At 46.3% G+C, this 23,565-nt stretch overlaps 1 protein-coding gene across 2 annotated transcripts in view; it reads right to left on the bottom strand.

Annotated features, from left to right (window-relative positions):
- Nucleotides 1-23,565, bottom strand: part of LSAMP (limbic system associated membrane protein) — a gene marked incomplete at both ends in the record, with an annotated part of 312,320 nt that overhangs the window by 148,178 nt on the left and 140,577 nt on the right. For both annotated transcript variants that reach the window (XM_084270918.1, XM_084270919.1), the window contains one exon: nt 19,914-20,146. In XM_084270918.1, coding sequence (XP_084127044.1) covers nt 19,914-20,146 — 233 coding nt within the window. The remainder of the gene's footprint in view (nt 1-19,913; nt 20,147-23,565) is intronic.

Below are 23,565 nucleotides of genomic sequence, written 5' to 3'. Positions count from 1 at the left end.
TCACTGCAAGCCTAACACAAGGAGAGATTTACTTGCTTCTATTCTTTGTACTGGTTGTACTGCAGTGGTTATGAGAGCAGACACAAGTATGTGTGTGTCCTTTGCACCCCAAAGAAGAAGTCAAGTCTCTCAGGCAGCCCAGTTCCAGAGAATAAGGAAACAACAAGGCTTGCCAAACCTCAGAAGATCTAGCTGTACCATATCTTCCAGGGATGCAGAAACATGCTGCAGGAACTGTTTGGGGAATTACCTTCCTGATTGGTCCTGAGACCTACTGCTGATACTACACTATGGTGTGTAGGGGCCTCCAGTTAAGGGTTTGGCTGAACGTTTGAGATGCATTTATTCTTTTGTCCATGAGCTGCTGAGAGCTTTATTGGCTCAAGCAGGGGGATCCTTCTTATCTAAAGAGTCCAAACCTTTCCCAACTCAAAAAGACAGAATTGTAATACTGATTTCCATCATAGCCTTGAGCAATGTAATGGTCAAACACAGAGCCAAGTCCCAACAATATGCCAGACTCCCTTCCCTGTGGTCAACGTGCAGTGGGAGAGTGGGGAAACCCATGGGGACAAACAAGAAGACAGAGGAAAATACTTCTAATAATTCCTAATAATACACAGTGCTGTACCTCTGCATAAGGTTCCCTCTGATGCATAAACTAGAACAGGTATTTTTAGTGATCAGCCAGAGAGAGACTGTGAGGCCCACAAGCACCTCATTAGCGACAGACTGTAATGAGGAAGAAGATCTTTTGTCTCAGGTCATTTGGAACTTTTAATTCTGATCCATTTCTCCTCCCAGTTACACAAGCATAACCCTATTTGCTCTCCTAGAGACAATCAGAATCAGGCTGTCAGTTGAGGCATAAACACACAAGAGATGGTACCAGAGACACAGCTGGAGATGGGTATTCTTAACATGCAGATCCAGGCTTGAGTTTACATGGAGCCCCTGGTCAGAGGGTAGGGGGATACCCCTCGGGAGACTGGTCCAAGTCTAATTAGTGCACTCAGGAGCCCTGGAAAATAATGCATTTTCTGAAGAAGCAAAAACTGCTCCTAGAAAGAAGGAAGAGGATGGAGCTGTCCAGAAAACTAAACAGGGCACATGACATCTCCAACACTAACCTAGCATCGACTTTTGTGCTAATAAAAATATCCAATGGGGATATATTTATTTATAGCAATGTCTTTCTCCACTAAAAGTAGAGTGAAACATTTTATATGCATTTTATATTTAATTGGAATAAGCCATGCAATTTTCAGCTTAAACCAGCTCCTTTTTGCTTAACATCTGCCCAACGTCTTATGACAGTTTGTATTTTCATTGAGGATTCAGCATCTGGGCAAAAAAGAGAAAGCTTTAGGAATCTTCACTCTAAGTCAATTAGAATTTAAATGTAGGTCGAATGCCAGGGAGAAGAATGGGACCTGCAGCAATTCAGATCTCAGATGTTCACGTACTCTAGAGACAGAAGAATCATTTGCACACTTATTCTATCTTCCAGAGCTGGGGGCATTCAGAAAGGTAGGTTTGTTCTCTGCCGCATATCTAATAGTGTTTTGGCCAACTAGTCTTTAAAGTTTCTGGAAATGAGTCTTCTACCTTTGCCCTTGGGAGGCTATTTCACAGCTGAATACATCCCATTCCCAATCTGCCCTTGTTAGTCCTAGCTATGACCTCCAGAGAGAAGTACACAACTTCTTTAAACACTCAGTGAATGTGGCAGTTGTTTGCAGGGTGCTTTTGTGCCTAGATCCAACCCAGCACACCCCAGTACTAGCCTGGAGTAGATCAGGAGCAACTTCAGCGAAGTCAGTGAAATTGCATTGACATAAACCAGCTTTCAAACACTACATCTGCCACGGCATTATCATCTAACCAGGATTTGCAGATCTCCCTAATTTTTGACGTATTTGTCTTTGCAGTTCACTACAGTTCCACTTGATTGCCTTTGGGGGACAGAGAGGAAGAAGCCACTGAAGAAAGAAGGGCCAGGATGCCATCACTCGCATGACAAAGCTCATGGAGAGGCCTGGAATGCCACACAGCTATCGCTCACTTCACTTCCATACTTCCGTACACGAGCACGGACACTCATGCACACACACACACACACGACATCCCCTACCAAAAGTATCACTTCTAGTCTCAACTACTTTCTTTATTTCCCCCTCTCCGCTCCCTCTGCTGCTCATTAAAACTCATCTCTCCCACCTACAATGGTGAAGAGTCAGCAGGCTGCCCAGGTAGCATTAGCTAATGGGAACTGACAGCCTGCCACCATTTTCTGAAGGCTTCGGGTTTTGATACCTGCCTGTCTTCCAGCCTGACTAATTCTATGGAAGACTTTTATCACAGGGAGATTGACCTCAGGCAGGAGACATTTTGTGTCACTGTGAACAAGTGAAATGAAGACACGATGGGGATGGCAAGAACTCACTAGCAGCAAAAGGGAAGGAGAAGAAAACTGATATATGACAAGAATACCTGCTTTACCACGGTAGGCAGTTCAGTGATTGGTCCCGTAATGAACAAATTCACAGAAGAACCTGAACTGTGGCTTACTTTGAGACACTGTAAGAGGCAACCTTAATTGATGATAAACCAAAATACCAGTCAAGTTATGAGAAGCATTTTCTCACTGATATACAAGATTCTGGATCCAATTAAAGAGTTTCTCCTTCCCTCTGCCAGCTAGTGCCTCATGAGGTTCACAGACTGCCTCACAATGACTTACGGGGACAGAGTCTGGAATACCTCTGTACTTAGGTTTTGGCACAGTAATTTTTACTCTGTTTTACTGCAGAGATGTGGAAGTAAAAAAAGTCAAAATGTTCACAGGATGGATACCTGTTCATACTTAACAGAAAGTAAACAATGCTGTTACTGCATTTCCCTGCTGAGGTGCTGTGTCCCACAGGAGCTTCATTCTGGAGGGCTCTTTTTTATTTCCCAAGCTCAACATCCCTGGCTGAACTATGTTCCTTGAGATCCACTCCTTCTCTCTAACTGAATGGCAGATTCATCCCAAGAATCAAAATTTCTTCCTATTCAAGGTTTCTGAGGCTGCCATGACAAAGCTACTTACCAAAAAAAAAAAAAAAACAAAAAAACCCAAACCCACAAAACCCCTCCATTTCTTCCCTCCCTGCATGGTGCTGAGTATGTTCCAGTTATGCCTTTCAAAAAAATCAGGTCACTCTGCTGTTAGCTCTATTGTACTGTGTTGGAAAACTCCTGAGAAGGCACGGTCATGCATCTCCTAAGAGCTCAGGACAGCTCTTTCCATCAGTGGTCTGAGCTTACCCTCCCAGAACAAACCAGTGGCTCAGTACACCAGATCAAGAAGGAACAGTAACTACAAAAAACTGTCAGGATTATCACCCATGAGAAAATTTCCTATTTCATGTGTTCCCTTTGTGTCAGGCACCATGGGTACATTTAACCTCTAAGTCCCCTCTAGGTCCTAAAGAAGTCTTCACATACCTAAAGCTTACGTGTAGCCAAGCAAGTGGCCCTTGTGAGGTGCTCCAGATCAAAATTTTCCATGAGAATAGATACAAGGTTGTTGCAGTTTTGCATGGCTGGGTTCAGGCAGCAAGGGGGGGTGGGTCTGCAGGGGTGGCTTCAGCAAGAAGCAGCTAGAAGCTTTCTGTAGGCCCAAGACAGCAAACACCAGCTGGCTCAAGGCCGGAGTTGCTGTTGACCAAGGCCAAGCCCACCAGTGATGGTCACAACACCTCTGGGAATCACATTTAGGAGAAAAAAAACCTGCAAGCGGCTGCTTTTTGCCATGAGAGATGGGAGTGAGAAGACAGAAGGAACTGTGCAGGCACCAAGGCTGGTGAAAGGAGGGGAGGAGGTGCCCAAGGTGCCGGAGAGAAAGATGCCCCTGCAGCCCATGGAGAAACCCATGGTGGAGTGGGTATCCCCCCACAGCCCATGGAAGAGGCTGAGACCCCACCTGCAGCCTGTGGAGAGGCCCCACTCTGGAGCAGATGGAGACATACAGAAGATGCTGAGACCCACGTTGGAGCAAGCCTCTGCCAGCACTTGCAGCCCGTGGAGACAGAGACACAGAGATGAGCAAGAGAGAGATCCACGCAGGAGCCGATTTGCTGGGCGTGGAGGTTTGTGACTCTGTGGAGGACCAGGCTAGAGCAGTCTGGGCCTGAGAGACTGAGAGACATTCTATGATTTATGACTGCACCCCACAGAAGTGACCCACGGTAGGGCAGCTGGTGAAGAGCTGAAGCTTCATGCATGGGAAAGGACTCATGTTGGCGATGTTCGTGGTGGGCTATCTCCCATGGGTAGGACCCCATGGTGCAGCACGGGAAGGGTATGAGGAATGTCCCCCAAGGCTAAGAAGGAGAAAGTCTTGTGAGGAATTGACAGAAACCCCCATTCCCCAATACCCTGCCCTTCCCAATGCCTCAGTTGGGGAAAAGAAGGGAGCAAAATCATGACTGAAGTGAAGGCTGCTAAGAAAGGAGGGGTGGGGAGAGGTGCTTTAAGTCTGGCCACACTTCTCACCATTTCTCTGGTATCACTGGGTGTGCAGGGCAGTGTCATCAATTAGAGAGTTTTCTGTCCTTTGTTCCATGTTAAGTCTGTTTTGCCTGTGACACTAACTGTGGAATGATCTCTCCCTATCCTCATCTCAACTCCTGAGCCTCTCGATATGTATTTTCTCCTCTGTCCAGCTGAAAAAGGGAGTGACAGAGCAACTTTGGTGGGTGTCTGGCCTCCAGCCAGGGTCAAACCACCACAAAGGTTTTTATCTTCCCTGACTTCTCAAGAGACAGATGAACACTATCACCACTTCAGTCCCACTTGAATGTGCCTGCATTGTACTTAACTCTTCTGTTCTGAGATCATTCTCTACAACAATTATTCTACTTTGGCCAATCTTCTGGATTTACTGCATTCCCAAGGAGATGGGAGATGCCTCTTAGATGGGCTTCTAGATGAGACATACAAGACCCTTACAGATCCTTTCCCTCGTGTTGGATGGCACAGTCAGCAGTGTCAGTTTGCCCTCACTAGCAGCTACTGTGCAGTAGAAACCTTTCACCAAGATCCAGTGCTCGCTGGGATCAGTGGGCCAGCAGACATACAGCAACACATACAGTGCATCAAAAGATGGGATTTGCTTCCTTCAAGAGGGCTATGATTTAGGATGGGCGGTAACCCTCTTTGATGAGGCCAAGTGCCCTGTAGCAGGAATAAGGAGTATGGTTGTGTAAAGCAGCAAAATTGCAACTCAAATTCATACAATGCTGAGGGAGGCCTATCCCTGGAACACTGGCTTAAGCTCATCTTGAGGTAGGGGGATTAGGACTAGAGTAGAAGAAAAGCTGTATTTTTTGTCTATTACCCAACACTGTTCACTCATCCCTGCATTCATCCAACATGCCCTAATTGCTTCAGAATGGCAAAGCAGAAACTGAGAGTGACTTGATAGGAAACGTACAAAGACACAGATCTAAGATGCACACAGAAGCAGTCGTCCAGTAGTGATGACCAGCTGTCACAGGCAGCAAAAAACCTCCTGGCAGTTGGCACTGGTGAATTTTCAAATACCCGCTGGTCACTGCTACCCCATTAATCGTGGGCACTTTGCCCAGTCTACATTCCTGAACAGCTTTTTTCTTTCTTTTCCTCCCCCTCTCTCTTCCTCACAGACTTCTAACACAGTTAATAAAAAATTTATCAGGGCAATGAAATAAACAGAAATTTGATTTGATCTGGGAGCCAAAGAGAGGAGAGTCTCTGCTGTTCAGGTGCAGACTCGGGAGTTTCAGCAACTGCTGGCAGAAACGTGCCCGCAAAACCAACAGGATTCGAAAAACGGAGATGTGGAGGTTTGGGGTGTTTTCCCCCCTGTTTGTGGGGGTTTTGTTGGGTTGTTTTCTTTAAAGGACTGTAAAAAGGCTGGCAGGGAGACCAATCAGCACTGTGATCTTAAATCCCAGAAAGAAGAGAGAAACGCTATGAAATCCATAGGGAATAATGGACTTGGCAGGACCTGCGATGGAGACAAGCATGGCAGCACCCAGCAGTGACACGCAGCAGTCAGTGCAGCTCCCGGGGACTGCAGGTGCAAGTGACTAAATATCTGGAGTTTCTTTTTGAAAGCTTATATAGATTTCCCTTCGGGGAGAATAACGAAGAAAGGAAGAAGCACTTGGGTCTAATAGTAGTGATGTCTCAAAGGAGTTCAAGGACTAGAGAGACAGGGGCAACATGAAATCCAGGAGAAAAATGGAGTACCCTGGAATAGTTTGGGCTAGAACAGCATTACTCATCTAGTGAAAAATTTAGCCTGTGCCTCGGGGCTGTGCTGTGCTGCTGGCTCTGGGAGCAGAAGTGCAGAAATCTTTTCAGGAGAGTCCCTTACCCTCTGCCTCAGTGGGAAACAGCAGGCAGGAGTATCCAGACAAGGAGATGGCAACCTTCCACTGGGAGAGCTTGCACGAATTTATGTCAGGCTTAAAGTAGAGATTTGGAGGGGAATGCAGCTGTCCTTGCAACAGACAGGTAAATATATCAGGGATTATAACCAAAAGCATTATCCAGTGTAGAACAGATTATAGACTAAAAGAAAAGGTATTGTTAAACTATTTAAAATCACACAGTCCAGGTTATGGCAAGAGGAGGAGTAAAGGCCAGTCAATGTTGCCGAGGAGACAGAATCAGATTGTGGGTACAGTCTCTAGAACGAGCCTGTTACACAGTTTCATCTTTCCTGCATAGACATACAACATGGATTTGTGTCACCAAACTTCAAACATCAAAAGGTTTTCTGTGGAATTCTTGCAGACCAAACAGAGAAACAGGGACTTCCAGAGGATGATCCATCACATTATCTTGAGGCAGACAGCAGAAAGAGTAAGATGCCAACTTCTCCCCACAGACTACAGATGGGGGCCAGATGACTAGCTTAGATCTGTGATACTAACACCTAGATGTCTAAGATTAAGTGTGATGAATCTCACCTGTAGTATACCACTTCTGTTTGCATGACTAAGTGTCCATACAGACAGGAGATACACCACCTTGAGAGAGTTACACTCAAACGAGTAAGTGACAAAGATGTATATATATTTATATATCTATATATATGGGGGGGGGGGGGGGCTTGGATTTTAGTCCTGCCTTTGATAGAACACCTGTACAATTTATCTAGCAGAACCATGTACACACCCTGGATGTGTTAAAATGAAGTGAACCTTTTATGACCTTGGATGGCTATGCCTATAATGTCAACATGGCTGGTTCCCTTTTGCTCCAGAGAGAAAACCACAGTCTCTCAGTTTTGCTCCAGGCCTCTGGAAAGCTATGCACTCAAACACGAGATCATTCCCAGGCTCTTTCCTGGAATGAACTGGTGCATCCCCTCTCAGGAGGAGAAGCAGGCACAGCTGACATGGACAACCCACTCCAGACATGCAGAGAATGCCAAGTTTGGCTTCCTCAACCTGTGAATGTCCTCCAACATCAACTCCACAGGCTCTGGGCTTTCAAATTCCTCCATGTGCTCTTGTGCCATTTAACACACACACTCTTGGCATCAGGCTATAAAAACACCAGTCTGCCAGACTGTGTCTCAGACTTCCCATTATTTCAGGCACTTTTAACCAGAAAACACAACAGATCAATCCACTCAAGAAGAAAGAAGCATATCTCAGGGCCACAGAGGCACCACAGGGAGCATGGAGGAGACCAGGCCCCTCACTAATGTCCAACACTGTGTGGACATCATCTATCCATTCCAAAAGGTGACATCAACTAGCATCAGCACGAGCCAGTCCATGACATCCAGCCTGGAGTCCAGAGCTTTCTCTGCTACTATCCACACAGGGACTACAGGCATAAACCAAGGCGTCAACCTCAACTGTATAGGTGTTCTAAGGGCTTTGCATAGCTGTAAATATCTTCCTGGAACACAGTCATGCCATGAATTATGTGAAACATATTCACGACAGCTAAAACCAGAAAAGAATAAGCATTTGCTGCCGCTTTGTTAACACTCCCCTCAAACTGGTTAATGAGGGGTAGTGTCCCTATGAACTTTTGTTCTTAACCTCTTTCCTACAGGCCAACAAGTGGATTAATCTTTCAGGTAAAATCATTAATTGGGAGCTCTATGCATTCATAATCCCTCAGATCATTGCTGGATTTGTATAGTCAAGGTCACAAGGATTCTACCTTGCAAAGTCTGTTCTGTGATTATTTGGGGAGATTCTTCCTACTTCTCCTCAAATAATTTTTTTTTTGTTGTTTGTTTGCATTCAAAACAGGAACATACCCAAAAGTCACATTCCCATCAGTCTAACAAGGGGACAATCATTTTGAAGAGACTCTCCAGACTACAGCTGCTGCTGCAGCACCTGCGTGAGGGCCATGTGGAATTCAGGTCTAGGTTCTTGCTTCTTGGCTTCTCTCCCATCGAAAAGCTCTTCACTCTCTGTGGTTTACTTCGCCTACCTGCACTTAACACATTACTGGGTGCACTTGCTGTGTGCCAAAGTTGAACCTCCTGGTTACCAGAACATGAGTAGAAGTCCCACTCACCCACTAACTCAGAGTACAGTTTACAATACTCTAGACCTAACATACAACTTCTGACGACACAGTTCTGGTCTCCTTGCAGACAATTTTGTCCATGCATCCAGCAGCCAGCTTGTGACTGCCCTTACAGGCAGAGTGCTACCAACCTCTCTTATGCATATGTCAACCGTGGCCAGAAACCCCAGGCCCACCACACCACCCTGTGCATAGCTGAGTATCCTTATGCCAGGACGCTGTAAACACAAACTCTCTGGTCTTGCAGCCTGAGGGCACCCGAAGGTGAGATGCCACTATGCTAAAATCACTGCACCACGAGTCCCTTTCCCGCACATTTAAAGGGAGCGTCTCCTTACCTTATTAAAGGCAAAAGGCTTTTCTTACACTGCTGACAGAGAAGGCTCAGAAAGGAATAAAGAAGATAATAGGCTGCCAGAGGCCCAATTTACGCACCCCAAAATTAATGAGTCATTCCAATTAAATTATTTGCCCTAAATTAAAACTTCACACCAAAATCCAATTCTCATTTCATTAAAGAGGACCTCCCTAGTTACCAATTTTTTTTCTCCACAGTTTTTTTAAAGGTAACCTTCATGGAATGGGAAGAAAAAATGTAGTTGTGGTCTACTTTTCTGCTTGAGGACCCCCAAAAGCTTTATTTTTTTAAGAACTGTTCCTCACTCCTGTATGTGTCCACATAATAAATGAAGATGTTCATAGAGGATTCTGTGGAAGACTGGAGAAGTATAAGATCATGCCATCAAAGACGATGTAAGGGAAATCTGATACATGATAAAGGAGGGAATTTTAAAAGTAGGCTTGTCCAAGCCTCATCAGCCTCAGCTTTTTGAGACCAGAACCAAGAAAACTTGCAATCCCCATTTGGGGATCTCCAAAGAGCCCTTCAACAAAAAGCAGGCAAACAAATGATGGGACTTTTGAGAAAAAAAAAACTGTGATCTTTTGATTGTATTCTCAAACTTCCACACACCACTACTACTTCTCAAGCTGGGCTTGGCTCCTCCCACCACAGGTCTACCCACTTACAGCCCAAGCTGTGACAGACACCCAGCGCTCCCTATGAGAGCATCCATGTGCTCCTGCTCTCTTTGTTTCCTTCCCAGGAGCCACCTTTCTCCTGTCTTCTATTGGAGATTAATACTTTTTAACCTAGCATTTGTTTTTTTTAAAAGACATTTTCAGAAGCTGAGGTTGGGTTTTGAGAACGCGCTCCCTGTGTGCGCACGCTATATATATGGAAGCCATATGCCTAAGTATCTGTTTCTTTTTTGTCTGTTTTGTTGTGTGCGCATTTGGCAAGTTATTTTTCCCCTTAACTATCTCATCTCAGGCTTTATTAAACCAAGTTGCTGTTCTGTTATTTCTGAGGGTTTTTTTTCCCAAGCAACCGACTACTGACATTTTAGTGGCTACACAGGAAAATGTGATATTAAGTCATTATTTTCTCAGAACGTTTTCTTCACTTTCTGGTGAGCAAGGAGCTGCTACTGGGGTAGCAATTTCAATGTTTCTAAAGATAAAAAAGAAGAGCTGGAGCTCTGAAAAAGCCATCAAAATCCAAACCCTGAAAAACCCATTACTTAATACAATTCATCATTCGTTGTTTTTGTGGAAAGTAGCTGGAGGCTTATCCTACAAGGCGTAGCATGCGTGCACACCAGAGAGACAGACTACTCATCCATTCAGGAGTGATGAGAGCCAGCAACTGGATAGAGACAAATGGTACGAGCACATGGTTACTGTGGGTTGGCTGGGGTCACACCATGCAGGCATGAGGATGTGGTAGGAAAGCACAGCACAGGGACCATGCCTACCTACCTTTCCCCACTCTCCAGATCATCAAGTCATTTTTAAAAGGACAGTCTCTCATTTTAGAAACACTAGCTTCTTGTTCTCTTTCCTGAAATGCCAGTTTCTTTCTTTCTGTAATTAATTCATGTTAAATAGTAAAATGGAAAGCTTTTAAAGTAGAAAATATATTTGCTTCTTTTTACAAGTCTTGATGTTGGTTTTGAACTGCTGGCTCAATTTAGATTTCTTTTACAATCTGTTTCTAGCCAATTCCAATTTCAGATGAAATCTTGGCTCCAGTGAAGCAAAATTCCCTTTAATTTCAGTGGAATCAAGATTCTGATCCAGATTCTCATCCACTAACGCACAGCGACGATGAGTGTAGACAGTAGCACAGCAGCCAAAAACACGTAACATGAGCTGGTGGACCCCAGGAATCTGGAATTTCATCCCATATGGAGTTTTGAGCATGGCAGATTTGCAATATCGACTCCACTGGCACCAGTGAAATAAGAAAATCAGCCAAAAGGAACACACTGTTCCACGAATGCTGGAATTAGCAAGGCCCCGTTTACCACAGCTATGTCCTCTAGGTCCTGATGCTTCATACCTCAGACAATGTTCAAAGCTCTTGACCAGTTTTTCAGTTGGGCCTTGCACCCTCCAACTGGAATGTCCGTGGCTCCAAACCAGGCTGCAACCATACCACCTCTTACGTATTTCATTGCTGGGGATGCAGGAGGAGACAGGGGTCCACTAGTGAGAATTTGAGGGGCAGGAGCTCTTGTTGGGACAGGGTCATGGCAGGTAGATAGGGATGGCTGAGCAAAGGACTGCCAAACAGAAAGACAGGCAAACAGTGTAACCATGCAAATAAATGCCTCCATGTGTTTCCTTAGGAAGCCAAGCTACTCCCAGTATCTCTAGGGTCTAGATATAATAAAAGCTCAACTGAGCGAGCCACAAATGTGGCTAACCTCAACCTGGCATTATTTCTTTCAATTGAAAGGAAGAAAATAAAATGGACTGTAAAACTGTGGAAAAGGTTGATCTGAGAGAGAAATGTAGAGCATGATTAACCTTAGCTTTCATCTGCCTTGCAAGTAAAAAGGCAAGCTGATCCTAAAGTTTCTAGGGGAGACCAGCTATATATCTTTTTTTTCCTGTTATTCAGGGTTAGAAATCCAAAGCTTCAGATCAGATCTTTTTGAGATTGATTTTTTTTAAACCCACATTTTTTTCTTGTTTTCAAGCTACTAAGCACTTACAGGCCCAATATGTACAAGGAGTAAGACACCGATTCCTGGTTACACAAGCACTGTAGTCCTGAAAGGTCTCAAGGGGATGTGGCCAAAAAAAAGTCTTCACTCACTACTGACAAGACATTGGCTTCATGGAAGGAGCAAGCAATGTGAAACAATGACTTAAGATATTGTGGGGTCTATATTATGTTTTGGAAAAACTGGGTCAAATTTCAAGGCTCACAACAGGTCAAGGCAACTCTGCTGTGCCAGCATGGCCGCAGCGTTTTCAGCAGTGGGAGCAGGAACATGCTTGGCTTTACAATTAATGGTTATCTGCACGCTCCCAAGGGTTAGCAGACTTGGTGGTGGGACTAAGTTCTTGCTGTGTTTGGAATCGAGAGCAAATTATTCTTACTCCACTGTCTTACAGTCCAGGCTAAGACTTGGGACAGTAGACTGAGACAATCAAGACTGAGAGATAATGAGGTAAAAACTTGCACAGCACTGGTCTGAACCTCGAATCAGCTGATCAGCCAAAAAAATCACACAAAATCAGCTGATGCTGCTCTAAAGAGACCACTCAAGCTAAGCTGATTTGTGTCATTAAGGACCTGGATTATCATATCAAGATCCTTCCTCTCAGCCATAGGAAAACATTCTGTGCATTTTATGCAATACTTCTTTCTCCAAAATGAGTAAGCATTTTTTGAAGTACTCTGTTTTTGTCTCCTGCCTATACCTGCAAAGCAAACATCAAAATATTTCCAGAAAAACCTCCTGATTTACTCACAAAGAAGTGCTGAGATCCAGCCTATATAACACAGCCAAAACCTGTGCTGCATAGTAACATTCCTGCCATGCCTGGAGACAGGGAAACAGAAGTTAAGAGGCATCAGGACACTACAGGGAGGCCATAAAAATATTAGATGGGGAGCAGCAGGAAGTTCCTTGGTAACCTATGAAACACCAGGTGCAGTTCCCTGCAATTTATGAGATTGGGCAAAACAAACCAGCACAGAAAACCTAGAAAGACTGCCACCAGTACGACTGTGTGCCTGAAATTCTGGAATTATTTTGCCAGTAGGAAATTACGGTCCATGGTAACAGCGGAAGGGGGGGAAGCAAGATCTACCGTGCTTCGGTTCCCCAAGATGATTCCCTGCTCTCTCAGCTTATTTTTCCCATCAAACTGATCCGCTGTCACTTCCTTCTGAGCACACTGGTCCTGTCTCTCCCAGTCCCTGTAGTAATCTGAATTTATCTCCTCCCTTCAATCTTTTCTTCTTCTCCCCCACCGCTCCCAGTAAAATGATCTTTTTTCTTCCTCCCAGAAAATTCATACTCCCATGTTATCTCATTATTCTTTGCAACAGCATGCCAAATTTGCTGTCATTTTCCCACTGGGGCTGTGTCCTGAAAAAGACAAAGTGGTCTGTGCTTGTTCTTACCTACTGCAGGCTCCCTGGAATTGAAAACACTATAGTGTTAGTGCTCAGAAAGATCCCTCTGAATTCTGGGCTCTGCGCCCACAAAGCGGGAAAGCAAACATATCTCGGAGAAACGGCATCATCCTTATTGTCTGGCTAGCAAAGGAAAAATAGCTTCAGCTGTCCTCAAACTGCTCTGCTTCCAGTGCTGGCTGAAGGAGCAGGAAGCCCAGACATGCCAGGGGTAGATGGGCTCCCGCCATGGCTCTGCTGAATTTGAAACAAGGTGAGGTCAGTCTCCCGGTGACCCACTGCAAGTACTGCACCAACCCCCTATTCTGCCAGGGAACAAACTCCAGTGGACAATGACAGAAAGAGGTCTGGAAGGATTAAGAGGATGCATGGCACCATACAGACTGCTCACCCTGGCCTGCCTTCTGGGGCCAGTGGAGGGATGCTGATGTCTCCACTGGTCAATTTGTCTGATGAATTTTGGATAGCTACTTGAGGATGATCTGGACTGTGTCTGAGAAGAGCCTGCTTCTCCTCACTGATAACAGAGTCCAAGGTGTCCCACTGCAATGGAAACATCTACTGATGGGCTCCACTCTGACTCACTGGCCCAGGTCTGAGGCTGGTGACCAGCAGACGTTACCTCCACCTGATATCTGACTTTAGCCCCCTAAAAAACACACCTGCACGCCTTACTCCAGTTCTCCTGAGAAACCCTCCTCACAGTACCACAGTTCTGGTGGACAACACCCTCTCCCCTCAGACCTAGAGCCAGTTCCTGGCTGGTAGAGCTGGGCTTGCAGGGGGGAAGCCTGGTGGGCTTCAGCTGCCTCTCTGGGTGGGTAAAGGTTCTTGCCCTGCGGTGCTTTACCAGTCACCCGCACAAAGTCCTTTAATTTCAGGGGAGTGGATCAAGGGAGGGGGAACAGCTGATCTACCACATAGAGTTAATAATAAATTTTCTATGGTTAAATCCCTGCAAACAATAAATACATCTTTATACCACTTTGAAACAATGAACGGTCAAGTCTGAGTCTTTGCAAGCAAGGAGCTCTACAAAGGCAATGCATAATGGGGAAAGGCTACACCCCGCGGTTCTTTTCACACACTAATGCCTACTGGCTTGAAAGCAAGCTGTAGGATTTGGCCTCTAGCTGCTATACATTTGACTCTGAGTTTGTGATTAGGGCTGGGCAGTAAACAAGACTTCCTCTTTGTGAAAATTTGCTGCTGATGTTTCCAAATTTGTTTTTGTTTGGCTAACATGAAAAAACCCTTTTGATTTGTTTTTTCCTTTTATTTTTCCTTCAATGAAATAAATACTAAACCAAGGGAGAGCCCACATCCTTCAGCCAGTAACTGGGAATCAAGAGGAACGGTAACCAGCCTGCAGGAATCTCAGGCTCTGTGCAAAAAAAGGCGAATATGAGTACTCCATACCTCAGCTGAATGTCCTAGATTTTAGATAGGCTGTGGCAGTGCTGTACCTTTTACTCTTCCCAGTTTTGACCAGTAAAAGCACCTCAGACCTGTAAAACCTCCCTGATGGTTAAATTTTTATCAAACCCCAAGCCAGTGTTTTCTTTTCACTGAAAAGTTCCCAACCATCTCCATACAAAATGAAACCTTGCTGTAAAGATTCTGCAGAGCAAATTCAGCATCCATCTGCTTGCTCCTAGCTGAGGGAGTTATTCCTTTAGCCTGACTTGGACAAGCCTGAGTCTTGATTGCAGAAAAGTTTAAACTCCATGCCACTTAAGACCTCTGTGCCTTTGTGCGTGTGACCCTGATGGGACAAGTAAGGACTACAGGGGTTTCTCCACTGACATTTAATGCCTGTGAAGGGCTTGAGGGTAGAGCCCTAAAAGAACAAGAACCCAAGCTTAACACTGGGAAAGGGGCAGCCCCGTGTGTGTCCCCTGTTACAATTCATCCTCCTGAAATAAGTTCCTCAGTATACTGGAATGAATGACTAATAACCTGTCTATAAACACCTAGAGGATAATGATCCCTCCACCAGACCAGGTTGCTCAAGCCCAGGTTGGATGGGGCTTTCGGCAACCTAGTCTAGTGGAGGTTGGCCCCGCCCGTGGTGGGAGATTGGAACTACATAGTCTTTAAGGCCCTTCCTACTCAACTATTCCTGTGATTCTAACAGTAAAGAGCAAAGGGGGGAAAAATAAGCAATACACTTTGGCAAGCACATACCCTGTCACCCCATTCCCTGGTTTTGTAGGGTATCTGGCATAGCAGACAATGCAAGAGTAGTATGTGTGATGACGCACTGTATCTTGACTTCGTAAGGCCTGACAGTGTCTTGAACAGTCTACGAGACTATGGTGGATGTCAAATCACCATTAGGACGCTTCAGAGAGCTGCAATCAACAGATCACTATTAACCAGGGATGGAGGTTTTAGTGGGTTGCTACCACAGCCCACTTTTGTGCCCTGATCTTTTTCCATGCTGTATTTAACACCTTCATGATGGAACAGAAAGCAAGCACCTGACTTTTGGCAACGACACCGAGTTGGAAACCAGGATCGTTAAGTGAACCGAAGAAGTGGTCTCCATGGAGAAACCAACCAGATGGCATCCAACAACACCGAGCACAACGTCCAACAACAGCGAGCACAACATCCAACAACAGCGAGCACAACATCCAACAACAGCGAGCACAACATCCAACAACAGCGAGCACAAAGCGCTGTGCTCCGGAAGGGGGGAAAAACAATTAATGCTCAAATACAGAAGGGGGGAATGAGCTGCAGACTGTGCTGCAGACCAGTAACAGGGTTAGAGAGCAGCAGAAAGACTAAATAAGAGAAAGCAATGAGGCTCTCTTATAAAAACAGGTAAATCTCTACTCATCCTGGGGTTAAGGAAGTGAAGCATGATATGCAGAACACGGCTGGTACTTTTATCTGCACGACTGAGTCCTAAACTGCAACTCTTGCTTTGGTTTTGGACAGTACACTTAAGGAAACATGCAGACAAAGCAGACAGCAATGAAATGCCTACGACATAAGGGTTGGAAAATATGACCTGCAAGAATAGAGAGCCTGTTAAGCTGCACTAGAGAGGTCTGAGACATGGGCATTAATGGGTTTCTAGCAGATGAAAGGTAGTTTTGAGGAAGAGAATTTACCACCATATGAAGGACCAGAAATAATTGACTGCAAAATCAATTTGGATCATATGTTAATAAAAGCTTTCCAAGGTGAACAAAATAGTGGCTATGCACTGGCTATGCAGGCACAGGCTGTCTTAAAAAGGTACATGTTAGGACAGCTATTACATGGCTGGTCTTGTCTCACAGCAGGGGGAAGGATGGATCACTTCTTGTGGGTCCTTCCAGCTCTTTGCTCCTCTGATCAGACCCCAACAGAAATACCTGGGGTAACAAACAGAAGAGTCGCTAGAAGCCCTTATACCCCAGCTGAGGCAGCATGAAATGCTCTGAGGTGGTGCTTCAGAGCAGTCTCTTCAGGCTTTCACCTCAGTGCAGAGTGCATGGTACCAGCACCTGGTAGTAACTGAGCTGGGCAGAGACAGCTGCCTTCAGTTCAACCCACCCTGCAAGCAGTGCTGCCCACCTGGGTCAGAAAGACAGGAGAGACGGCCACGGATTTGCTAATGAATCTTTTGGCAGTGAATGCTTACTTTTACCAGTGGAGTTGGCTTTGAGTTTGAAAAGGAGGAAAGACTTATGAAGGGGATTTTTTCTACTTTTAGCTACGAAGCTGTGATATTTTTTCTTAAGTGTCATTTCATTACTCTTCCTCTAGACCTCACAACAGGCCCCAGTGGGGAGCGGACCCACTGAGGGACAAATACACTTCAGCCAGAGAGGAAAAGGGTGGGCAAAGAAGGCTGCCTATGTGGAGACCAGCGCTGGCTGGCAAGACAGAATTGGAAAGGAAATACTTAAAGGACTCAGGCACATGCAATAGACAGCAATGTCCCTCCCTCCGTGATACACCCCTGAAGCCCTGGCTAGTGTTGTTCAGCAAGCACACCTCACCCCAGGTAAAGTCGATTTTTCTCATGGGAGGAAAGGCTTTGCTTCTGGAACGCAACTCCTTTCGCCTGCAGTGACCTAAGCACAGTGGATCCTTAGGATACACCTCAGCCTGTTTACTTCAGCTGGCCGTGTGGACATGGAAGTGGTCCCCTCCACTTGCAAGGGCTCCAGCACCACTCCACTATCTGCCTACATGCTAGCCTCTGATAGATCTACCCCACTTGTTTCCAGGGGTGGGGGGGCTAGGATTTCACGGTGGCTATACGGATAAGGGAGCAGAGCCAAGGGCAATTAAAGACTTGCCTTTGGTGCGCAGCACAGTGGGGAGCAGACATATCCCTGACAGCACCAACCAAGCAGAACGGGGGAAGCCTGAGCACAGCCCTATGGCAGCCTGTTGCTGCCAGGGCATGAGCAGCTATCACTGCATGCAAAAGCAGGCATCACCAGCGTGCACAAAGCTTGTAAGGAGTCACACACCCTGGCTGGTTTTGGCTTCCCTGGGCTTGTTCAAAGGGAATTGCTGACTGTCACTGCAGAAATCCTCCCACCAGGTTACCATGCAGATCAGTTGACCACATTTAATATTTCAGGACCTGTATTTTCTTTACATTTATTTTTACATTTGGGGTACCCTGGGCTTCACATAGCTGGCTTTTAAATGTATGAACACAAACCCAAGAGAAGTAAATAAACTACATTAAATAAATAAAACCAAAAAGCTTAGCATGACTCAACATCCAAACTCCTTTCATTTGTACTAGCAGCAAACTATTTTTCAGGCAGACAACCTGCAAATCTGAGAATAATAATAATAATCAATATGAGAAAATGATACTCAGAGAGGGAAGGGATTATTTTCTAAGATATGCTGTTTTCTAATGAATTAGTTTTATTAGTTTATTTAAAATGAATTATTTATTAGTTTTAAACTAATAAAAACATGGTTTAGAATTATGAGTCTAAGTCTTCTAAATTGTAAAAGATTTTCTATTTATATTTTCCTGGGTTTTGGGTTTTTTTTTTTACAAGATGAAATTTAGTTTGAGAAAAATCAAAGCTGTGAGTTTCACCTAATTAGAGGATTACAGGACCTGGGGCTTTAAAAGTAAGCATGACATCGCAGTGGGCCTTTTGCTAAATCTGTGGCAGACGTCAAACCAAGATTACACAGACACCTTGTTTACAAGTATCCAGAGTTTAGGTGTGCCACAACCCGAATTTTCCCGTCCTCAGAAAGGTGGCTGCAGTTCTGAGCCAGCCACCCACACAGTTAGGTGAAAGCTAAGCTGGAGAACTCAATTTCGCTGCTTAGGCCCGTGTCTAATAGGCACAAATAATAACAACAGCAATACACGTGCGTGGCCCTCAAATTCATTTGCACCTATGTTTTTCTTGACAGGCAGATGGAAATCGTACGCTGTGAGATTCTACCAGCGATAAGCCACCTCCAGCCGGTCAGCTACGCACCGCGACCACGCGCGGCGAGGCAGGGTGCACACCTCCAGGGCCGGACGAGCTCCAGCAACCATGCAGACAAGCCAGGAGAGCCGCTCTGCCCGCCAGTGGCTGGTGCTGGGGAAGGATTTCACCTGAAATGACAAACCAGGAGCCTTCTGCCTCACTCACACCTGCACGTAAAGCACCCCCCTCGGACAGCATGTCCGGACTTCACCCTGCAGATAACCGGTCAGCATGGTAGTTAGCCCCCAGCTTGCAAAGTAACACCAGGAAGAGTCCCTTCACTCGTGTGTTTATATCCAGAGCGATTCAAACACTGGCTGGGGGAAACGAAACTCCCCGGCCTTTTGGGCCACCAGACAAATCAGGAGAAATAACAGCCTCCTGCCTGAATGATAATGCAGAAGCCAAACGTTATCTGTAATACATATCGAACACGGTCACACATACCTATCTATCTAAGCTGCTCTATAAATATTTTAGATAAATAGGAAGATAGACAGAACAGCGTGAAGATTAAAAGCAAAACAAACCAAGAGTGAGTAAACTCGCTTGTTTCGTATTCTGGTCTGGACAGGATGGAACAAGCAAACTCCATAATGCCCTTAACAGCAATCAGTAAACTCCTTCCTGTGCTCAGTTCTCTATTCTGCCACAAAGGCAGGAAGACAGATTAGGACGATGCTGGTTCAGATCGCCAAGTTTCTGGTTTCCTCTAACACACAGAGGAGGAGGGTAGCTAAAAAAAGGAGAGGACAACATAAGGTGCGCAGGAGCTACGTCAGGTACATGGTTTCACGCATGCCTAGTGACACCACACCCTGCAAACCAACGACACAGCACAGGAAAACCCAGGTAAATTAATTCTGCAGCCTTGAAAGGAATTGACAACAGAAGGCCAAGAAACACCGCGCAGTAGCTTGTTGACACAAGAAGAAAGAAAGGAAATCTGAGGAAGGAGGAGGTGAAGAAACCAGAGGGCTGTCTGGAAAAGGAGGCAAGCACGATGTTCTGACAAGTGTCATTATAAAGAAACACTCTCCTCTCGGTGCCAGAATAACCAGAGCCAGGAGCCAGGCTTGCATTACACTAGAATATATCTTGGCATCATCGGTGTCCCCCTGCTCTGTCACCTCTTTTGAAAGGACAGACTGACAGCAGAGTAAAGCCCCGTTGCGCTGCAGTGGACGGGGACAGTCCTGCTGGCTCCTGCTGTAAACTAAAGAGACTGCTCACCCCTGGCTGCCATGGCAAGGTCCGCAGGCTACCGGCAACGGGGTTTCTCTAGGAAAGATACAGATCCCTCCACCCACTGTGTCTTTCCTCTTTGCTCTCTCGTCAGGCATGTTGCTTACCTTGCACGATCAAGTAAACCTGGGAGGTCTTGGGGTGGTGCTGTGTCTGCACCGAACATGTATAGGACCCCTCATCATAGACATCCACTTTCTGGATCCGGAGGCTGTATTCCAGGGGGTTTCTCTTCTCCAGCTCTACTCGAGGGTCCAGGGACCACTTGTCCTCTCCAGCAAAAATGATGCCAGAACGGTTTAACCAGGCCACCTTGGAGCTTCTGTCTTCTACATAACACCTGCAGAGGATGAGAAAGGCAAGGGGAAGATTAACAAACCTCTCCATGATCTCCACTTTGTCCCCTGCCTTTGCTCAAAAACTGTACAGCAGAATCCTGCCCTGACAGTGAACTGCAGCATCTCCTCACCATTGCTGCCCATGACCATGTATTTCACAGTGATTTCTGGAAGAGTTTCAGGAACGATTTGGTTCACAAAACCATGGCATTTGGTGTGGTCGTGCCTCCTGTTCTCTCTTCTTTTTGTCTGTGGCTTACACTTGCACCAAAACCGACTTTGGAAGGCTACAAGAGATTGTGGTCACCAAATTCCTTCTAACCCTGCCAATGGGGAAGGTCAGAAGGACCATGCTTCTTCCTCAGCTTCAAAAGTTAAGTATACAAGAGAGTTACACTCCCAACCCCCTGCCAGCCTGCATTCCAAAGGTTCCGGGCTCCAGCTTTGTCATCTCAGGGCACAGCTGCTCCATCCCAGTCTTAGTAGCACAAAGGGAGGGAGCTATGGCATACCTCCCCTTTCCAGCTCCCTGACATAAAGTGGCTTTCTGGAAAGATGGATTCACTCCTCAAACACCATCCTCCTAACACGTGCACACCCTTGCCAACACACATCTGCCTGCTTCTGTAGGCAAGTCCAGATTTCAAGATAAAAAGAGAGGCTGCAGGGGTGCCACTGCCAGCCCTGTGACACACACAGCACGTCCTGTGAACAACCCAGGTGAGACTGGAGAGGAGGAATGACAGCTAGCAGTGGCAGGAGGAGGAATGGCAGCAGGGCCAACAACTGCCACATCCCCAGCTGCCAACCACTGCAAGGCAGAGGACGGACTAACCCTATCACAACTGCATGATGAGCATTTTGCTCCTTAACAGAGTGCAGTGAAGGTGATGTGAAGGCAAATGCATTTTGGCCAAGGGACTTGCTTTATACTACCTCCCACCTCCAAAAAGGGGTTTGCACAGAAGAGATGAGGAGGTGCCAAAGAGGAGACACATCCTACTCTCTCTCAGCTGTGTCTCATTTGAGAGATCCAGGGCTGAAGAAGACAGAGGGACATAACTCCTCTTCCACCCTGGCAGCCATACCTATAGGGCCAGGCAGAGAGGCTTTGCCCTGCAGCAGCTCACACCATGTTAGCTCTGCCGACAGACAGTGAAGCTCAGTCTCCAGAGCTGTTGCTCCTTCACCTCTCAGAGCTCTGCCCAAAGCCTCCTGGCATCCAAATAACCCAGCACCTCTCCCCACCACTGTTCACGCATGTGTTGTATTTGAGAAAGAAAAGAGAGAGGAGAAAGATTATTGCTTCAAGATAAGACAAATATTTGATGGTAGGCTTTCATACAGCCTCTTAGCACGGGTCAGGCATTTTCAGAGTTCCTCTATTTGAATGCATTTCATTCATGCTGTGCTGCAGCTGCTGTCCCCTGTGATGTGACCCTACCATGGCAGGCTGGCACCTCTCACCTCCTCCCTTTTGGCACGCCCATGGATGCTCTCTGAGTTGTTCTGGGGTTACGTGTGGGCAGGAGGAAAGCCAGGCTGTGTGGGTGTTGACGGGCGGCCACGCCACACTGCTGACCAAACTGGAAGCAGCTCTGTCTGATCTGACAAACATTTGCTTCAGCGAGCAGCCCAACAGAACCTGGCCAGCACCACCGCTGTCCAGCCAAGGGAGGGGAGGGAGGGTTCACCCCTCAGGCCAGGGCCCACCTTCCTGAGGCGAGCTCTCAGCTATCATCTGCCATTTTCTTTTTAAAGAGCTGCTTTTATTTTGCAAAAGAAAGGGATGGGGAGAATCTATGAGCAGCCATATACATGTAGGGACCAGCACTGTGGGTGATATGGTGGACCTGCAGTTCCGTCAGCCACCCTGGGCTGTAATCACCAGCAACAGGATCTGGAAGCAAGGATTTGGGGAGTGAACTGCACCCCAGGGCTGTGAGGAGTGGCCCCTGCAGGGACACTCAGACAGCCTCCACAGCCTTAGTGTTACGAGCATTCTTCCATGCATGTTTCTGTGTAGAGGGCTAACAGCACCAAGAATCGGGGGTTAGGTCTTTTTCAAAGGTGTTCAGAGCCCCTCTCTGCACATTTGGGATTTGTAAAAATCCTGAGGGGAGTGGCGGTGAGAAGCTAGGCGGATTAACAGCTTAAGCTCAAGTCAGTGGGAGCTCAGGTTTCTCAGGCACTTCTGAAAATCTGCCAGCACACCTATCAGTGCTGCTGGGCACCAGCCCCACCGCGCTGCCTTCCAGACCTGCATCATGGCACTACACAGATTCACAGACTTGTAGGGGTTGGAAGGGACCTTAAGTCCAAGCCCCCTACCAAAGCAAGCACTCCAGGGCTCTGCCCCAGGCCTGGTCGCTACATGCCTCTGCTTGGAGGTAACAATGATGCCCCTGCAAAGATGTCCCTCAGACAGTAACAGCTCAGTGACAAGGTCGGAGCAAAGCTTCATCCTCCTGCTCCTGAGGGGACACTCACCCGAGGATCCTCCCCCCTCTCTGTCAAAGAGAAAATGTGTCTCGTACCCTGTCCCACACCTCCTGAGGTCAGCCCTAGGAGAGTTGTCAATAGCTACAGTCAGACATCTTGCAAGTGGCCCTGAAACAAGTTAGCAGGAGCTATAGAAAGAGAGCAGAGAGGAGAGGGAAAGGAGGAAAATAGGAACAGTAAGTGAAACGGATTTGAGCTGCTCTGTTCAGCATACCTGTTCCTCTCAAACTGTCAGGGAAAATCAATGTACAAATGTGGAAATTCCAAGTCCCAGCACGCTCCAAACATGCATCCGCTTGGATGACGCATCTCAGTATGTCCGTCTGCACACACGTACCCTCTTAGTCTGACAGACATGCCACCCAGCTGTATGGATCACGCTTTAATAAGGATTTATGGTGATGATTTTCACAGTGTAATAAGTGCTAATTCAATACTAATAGAATATTAAATGGCACGTTAACTGACATTTTAACTGCAATGCAATAGGAGCATGGCATCAGCAAGATATCAAATGACTCTTATCGTTCACTAATAATCAATAATCAAGTTCACAGAGACAGTCAAACGCTTTTCATTAGGCTTATTGAAAGCATTACCACCAGCGCCAGTGAACGCTAATAAACGATTTGTGATCCATTTTGCTTTTCCTTACAGTTTCAGGTTTAATTTCTTGACATCTGCTGCTGTGGCTAACGAGAGGAGCGGCAAGCGGTGATGGTCGTGCCTCACGCAATCACTGCTGGGACTTGGGAACTATTGATCCCAGCACCAATTCAAACCATAGACACAGAAGGAGAAAAAGACTTGCTGCCATGCTCCTTCAGCCCCCCCTTGCCTTCTCGCAAACAGTTCTCACACAGTGGCTAACAGCCACGCAACCACCAGTCAGGAGAAGATGGTCAGTAACGTGGAGAAA

Source organism: Gallinula chloropus (assembly GCF_964237585.1).
Source record: "Gallinula chloropus genome assembly, chromosome: 1".
Lineage (NCBI taxonomy): Eukaryota > Metazoa > Chordata > Aves > Gruiformes > Rallidae > Gallinula > Gallinula chloropus.
This window is presented reverse-complemented; position numbering and strand designations above follow the sequence as displayed.